The following is a 6,481-nucleotide window of genomic DNA, read 5'->3' as shown; positions in this document are numbered from 1 at the left end:
CTGATTTACATTTAGCTCATTAATAAATTAGCCTGGGAAATTCAATATTCCTCAGCCATAGGGCTTCTACATCGTGATGTTATTTCACAATGACACCTCCTTGGGTAAATCATTCTGTCAAAATGGCAGATGATTAAAATTCAAACACAATATTGAATTTACCTCAAAGGCATATGCTCTTCCTATCCCCTCTGATCCACCGGTCACAACTGAAAACACGGAGACAGTAGAGGAAAGAGAAGGTGAAATCACTCAAAATCCCCAGAGCTCTGGATAGTCTTATCTCATGCTCCCATGCGAGCACATGTATCCCATCATTCTATTGTCTTAAGTTGCTTTGTAAAAAGCACCCAAAGCCACAGTTTTATCCGAGTATATGTGATGGATAGACATATCTTAGCCGAAAGGAAATAAGAAAGTCATACCCTAATTGAGGTGCCTCATAAATCTTTCGATCGAAAGTTTATGGACACTAGGTGTATGACTATTCCTGTATTTGCAAAATCTGCTGTAAGTCACATTCCTGCATGTGTGTGGGTGCGCATGCGTTCAATGCCCAAGCATGCATTAGGTTGCTTCTTAGATATGTTGTTATGTCGAAAGAGAGGGGATGCAAAAGTGACTTACTATTGGCAAAGAAAAGTGATTGGTTGAAGGCTTGTCATGATCCTAAACAGTTTCTCGGATGATGCGCTTTATGACTTACCCTGTGGATCGTTTGTAACATCATACATATAGATACTTACCACTGCAGTGACAATTAACCAGATGAATGAAGTACTAATTATGTTGGACCATCTACCATGGCAAAAATATGCTTTCCAACGCCACCACAGATCGGGCCTGGTTAGTCAGATAGTAGTGTGTGTGTGTGTGTGTGTGTGTTTGTCTGTGTGTGTGTATGTGTGTGTGTCTGTGTGTGTACCCGTGTGTGTGTGGACGTACTCTTGTGTGTTTGCATCTGTGTGAGTGTGTGTGCTTGTGTGTGTGTGTGTGTGTGTGCGTGTGTGCGTGTGTGTGTGTGTGTGTGTGTGTGCATGCAAGTGTGTGTGTTTGCATCTTTTTGAGTGTGTTTGTGTTTCTGGTACTATCTTGAAAATGATTTAATACTGTGTACCCAGGCGAACACAATGTGTTCCCGGGCCTTTCTGATAAAGTAAATTGAAGGACTAGCAGCCTCCCCTCCAGATACCCCCCATTCCCGTGTTACACAAGACCTCATCACAGATGGAAAACTAGATCTGTTTATACTGAGAGCCGTCTTCAGACACTGGGGTTATGTTGGCAATGGCATAGAGATTATGGTTTCATATGTTATCTGTATATATATTAACCAATATTGAACCATATACTACAAAAATATACTACTTGAATTCAGCTACTTGCTTCCTGATAGTTCAACCTCCATAGCCATTCTTGTTCCAAACAAGACCAATTCCAACATGCAACAAAGAATACACTTACACAGTCATATGAGATGAATATATTACAAAATGCACAATAAAGAAGCATAATAAAACCAAAAGTGATTGTCGTTTGCCATGCATCATTTATATTTCCTCATGAACTCGTACTGCATTAGTAAGTCACCAAGACACAGACGCACAAACAAACACACATATACACACACACAAACACACAACAACAAACAAACACACACACACACACACACACACACACACACAAACACACACACACACACACACAAAGACACACACACCAACAGCAAATAGGGCACTGATGTGAATGCTTTCTGAATAATCCCCACATCCTCAGTAGACCCATTAAACTGGTTCCCAGGAATCATAACAACGAGGGCCAAAGCATCTGATTTACTGAACATGAATGAAGAAAGAAAAGGTTGGTTCACTTTAGAACATGCTGTTCTAGCTGCTTCCTTTTTTCCCCTGGCTGCGCTGGAATGGAATGAACAGGAAGCTTTGGGACTGAATAGATTAGCCTGTAATTGTGGTTCCCTTTTTGAGGCAAGTTTTTGTCCTTTGGGAGTCTGGTTGAGCCCTTCAGGAGAGTCCAGGAGATGTGGTAGGATGATAAGGCTGTTATATATACGTACATTAGACAGTAAAAAGTGCAAACACATTGCTGGGTTATTTATGCTGGTTCAAAATTGTGGGTTCTTTGGGCAGGGAAAGGGGCTGATTCACAGGTGAACATCTTGTTATTTTGACCTAGCTGTTGGTTCGTTAATTTTCCCGCTATTCCATCGTTCCACGGTGGTGGTGGAACATTCTGGATATTTCTTTGTGGTCAGACCAGACGAACGGCTGGCAGAAGGATTTCATGGTTGGTTAAATGTGAATACTTATTTACTTATATTTTCAATGAGTTTTGGTAACAGCATGATCTTTACATCACTTCACACTTTAACTTTGAAATAAAAAAACAGATTCAGGTTAAATCCAAGATTTAAATCAGCATTTATTGGCTGGCCTGAAAGACTGAACTGCTATAACAATCGCCGACTAAAAGCTTTTATCGGCCGCATTTTTGTATTTAATGTTTAGCGGTCACCGGGTTTAATGTTTCGACTGTATCATTTAGTATGCAACAATTGGCTCTTGAGTAGCTACGGTTGACTCGCTAGCTAGCTGTAGCGCTAATAGCTGTGTGAACGGTTGACTCACGGGCTACCCGTTATGCTCATGGACATGCAAGGTTGGGTTCTTTTTTAACCCAGCAATTTTTTTGTCAAATTCTTGAATCAATTAACCAGTAAAAGATTAAAAGTTATAAAATAAATTATCTGTAATCTCTTTGTAGCACTCATTTTGTGTTCCCTAAACTCTGATTATTTATTTATTTGAATGGGGTTGTCTACAGGATTTATTCAGTTGTTACAAATGTACTTTTATTATGCGATTAATTTCATTAAAAAAAGTATGTGTTGCACATTATTGGAAACTGTTTGCATCATTAACTGCTCTAAAGGGCCTAGAAAATCAAGTTGTTTCTAAAGTCATGCATCATGGAAGAATTTGTTTACATTTCCCTAAATTCATTTTTGAATGGAAAAATTTGTTTACATTTCGGAAATTGATCAATTTCTTATTCCATACATGCACACACAGTAACAGACACTTTGTTTACCCATGCATAGGTATATGTAGAAAAAAACACACATACACAAGCACCCATATACAAACCCATATTGCACACACATACATGCACACACACACACACACACACACACACACACACACACACACACACACACACACACACACACACACACACACACACACACACACACACACACACACACACACACACACACACACACAGCCCCTCTTAAAAGCTTACCTGCCCACTCTCCCATGGATCTGAGGAATGACTTGGGCAATGGAAAGAAGAATTTGGGACAAAGCATCCTTATAAAACCCAGCAGTTTTACCGCATAGTGAAGTACCACTAAGGAACCAAGAAAGATAAAAAAATGTGTGTAATCCATGATTTTCTAGTTCCTTGAAGGACAAAATGCCTGCACACCTCTATTTGTGTAAGTTAGCTCTGAAAATTGCTGGGTGTAGTTGCTAAATCTCTAGGCAAGCAGCAACTTGAAGCCACTCCCTCTATCTACTACGACAGAGTTTCTCTCTTTTATCACTTTCTCTCTTTTCTTCCACACACACACACACACACACACACACACACACACACACACACACACACACACACACACACACACACACACACACACACACACACACACACACACACACACACACTAACACACGCACACATACCTGAAAACACACTGGGGAAAGCAATAAGTCTTAACTAGTCCCTGAAACTAAAGTAGCGTATATTAATCTGTGTGTTGGTATAAATGGACAATCAGTACTTTGACATGCACATCTTAATCAGATTAAGGCCATAGTTCGATTATGCTCCTCAATCGGACAACTGCAATTGTCTAAGTATACATGGCGGTGAGATAATCAATTCATTGGCCAAAGCATTTTTTTACCCGGTACGGGGATATTCTCTGATATTATGAATCTTAAATACTGCGTCAGGTTCTACGACTCGGGTACTTCAGCAACACGTAAAGACTTGTAGTGAGGGTTATCTCGGCCATGGTGGAGAAGGAATTGGGGTAAAGGAACTTTGGCTTTGACTCTCTGAAGTCCATATTGAAACGCAACATAGAGGAGAAAGGGATTGTTGCTGTATGCGGGACAGCTGTCAGTTCACTTCGGGTCCATTTCGCCCACGCTCCATTGTTCCGACCTCTCGGTCGTATGCAGACTCCTCCGGCGGCGGAGCAGCGGGAGGAGTCCAGCCGGAGGAATGTGGAGAAATGGACCCGAAGTGAACTGACAGCTGTCCCGCATAGAGTAACAATCCCTGCTGTATCCCTGCTAACAATTATTCGATTGTTAGTCAGCTGGACTCCTCCGGCTGCTCCGCCGCCGGAGGAGTCCGCATACGACCGAGAGGTCGGAACAATGGAGCGTCGGATAAATGACATGGACCCGAAGTGAACTGAGAGCTGTCTACTGAAAACATCTTTCTCGAATGCTGCGGCGGCCTGAGTTTGTTGTTGCTAGTGACATAAAGAGGTCAACCGGTGGCCCTGTTACCACTAGTTGAAATGGGCACAGCGCCACCTATCGTACCGGGGAAAGAAATGCTTTGGCCAATGTATCGATTTTCTCACCGCCATGTATACTCAGACAATTGCAGTTGTCCGATTGAGGAGCATAATCAAACTATGGCCTTAATCTGAATAAACTGTGCATGTAAACGTACTGTAGGTGTCTTAATTTGACTATGAGTAACTCGATTTGATTATAGTGTGACTAAGGTGTATAAATGCATCTCAATAATCCAGTCATAGTTGGACGAACCCAATAATTCGATTTTCTTGAGGGTCATGTAAACGCATTGAATAATGACACTATAAATTACCCCATGTCCTCTCACCACACACACCCAAACACACTGTTAGATTTCAGCTTATTTCTAAACTGTTCGGACAGACTCTGCGTTGTGTATTTTCAGTCGTAGTAGTAATTCTTGAAGTCGAAAACAAAGCAGCTTGACAGGTTGGATTAGAGGGTTGAATAGATGGTTTATTCCAGGATGTACAGCGAGATACAGACTTAGGTTGAATAATCTATAGTGGACCCGGTGGTCGATGACTTGTTCCTCGGCTGTCGAAACCCTCTACTCGTCGAACCAAAGGGTTGGGGCGAGTATTATACAAAAAGGGGATAGATGAATAACACGTGAACAGACGCACTCTCAGCCTTGATAAGGTATTTGGCCCTGGCTATGTCCCGGAGGACCAGGTCGGTTCAACCTTGTTGAGACATAACAATGGCAGAATGTTAAGGATAACACCTTGTATCAGTATGAGAGGCCCTGGCCTGTTCCTAGACTAGAAATGTGAACAACAGAGAGACACTAAAATACACCAACATTCTACATTCCTCCCTCTTGATCATACTAAACATAGTTTAAAGATCACCCACAAAAAGAGAATTCAGTGTATTTTCTGGTGACCCATTAATAATTAACTAAATCAATGAAAGAAAGCATAAAAGGCAATAGGACAAGTAAATTCAAATCATACACAAGTAAACCAGGTGTAGGCCACTATAATAAAGAAAATAACAAACTCATTAGGTTACTCATGATTAAAACATTTTTAAAGAATCAAGAAAGTCAACTGTCGAGACACCTCCCTCTGCTTGGCACAACATCACAGACAATACTGCATGACAGTTGGTTTTGAGTAGCAGTTGCAACAGAGTTATTTTCCAGTTGATGGCCACCGCAGGTGTGGTGGGGGATGAGGATGAAAGTTCGTAGTAGGGCGTCAGGACAAACACAGACACAGTTCAGTTCAAGGACTCCTCCCAAGGACTCAACAAGTGTCCGTGTCTCCTGGATCTCCCAGGTACAATGAAACATGAAACAAAGAAAAGGTGCAGTATCAGTCATGGGGGAGGCATTGTCACAGCCTCCAACATTAATAATAATCAAAATGATTCGATAAACAATGAAAAATGATCATACAAAAATAAATCGCTTGACTCGAAAAATTGTTATATCAGTAATCAGTAATCAGTCATCATAGTTCTCAATAAACCTTGTGTGAATGAATGAATGATTGAACCTTTGTTCAAAAATAAAACAAAACAAACAAAATGTTCTAAAGCTGAGCAGTTGCGTCAAGAAGGAACCAACATGAACTTAGATAGGCAGTGACAAAAGTCCTAGCATCTTTCGAAGACTAACCTCTCGTGAAAATAAAGGAATGAAAATAACAAACACTCAAACACTCCCTACTCTTCACCCCGTATCAGTTAGTTTGCGTGCCAAATCTAACGAGTGTCATTCCAAGTTGGTGTTATTCTTGGTTTCCAACACTGAATCGCACAGGCGGCTGAGTTCTTCAACACTCTTCGCCTGTAACTTCTTCAATCGTTCCCTCATTTTGTCTGAGCGGTTT

At 41.1% G+C, this 6,481-nt stretch overlaps 1 protein-coding gene across 5 annotated transcripts in view; it reads right to left on the bottom strand.

Moving 5' to 3' along the window:
- The window catches only part of hsd17b3 (hydroxysteroid (17-beta) dehydrogenase 3), an 11,082-nt gene extending 7,430 nt beyond the window's left edge, over positions 1 to 3,652 (bottom strand). For 2 of the 5 annotated variants that reach the window (XM_030359499.1, XM_030359500.1), the window contains exons 1-2: positions 3,322 to 3,647; positions 163 to 209 (exon numbers count right to left, since the gene is read on the bottom strand). In XM_030359499.1, the coding sequence (XP_030215359.1) occupies positions 163 to 209; positions 3,322 to 3,469 (195 nt within the window). In that variant the 5' untranslated portion in view covers positions 3,470 to 3,647. Of the gene's footprint in view, positions 1 to 162; positions 210 to 3,321 lie in introns of all 5 variants that reach the window. The other 3 variants (XM_030359503.1, XM_030359502.1, XM_030359501.1) reach the window with 3 other exon arrangements.
- Between the last annotated feature and the right edge of the window lie 2,829 nt (positions 3,653 to 6,481).

This window comes from Gadus morhua, chromosome 6 (assembly GCF_902167405.1).
Source record: "Gadus morhua chromosome 6, gadMor3.0, whole genome shotgun sequence".
In the NCBI taxonomy this organism is placed as follows: domain Eukaryota; kingdom Metazoa; phylum Chordata; class Actinopteri; order Gadiformes; family Gadidae; genus Gadus; species Gadus morhua.
This window is presented reverse-complemented; position numbering and strand designations above follow the sequence as displayed.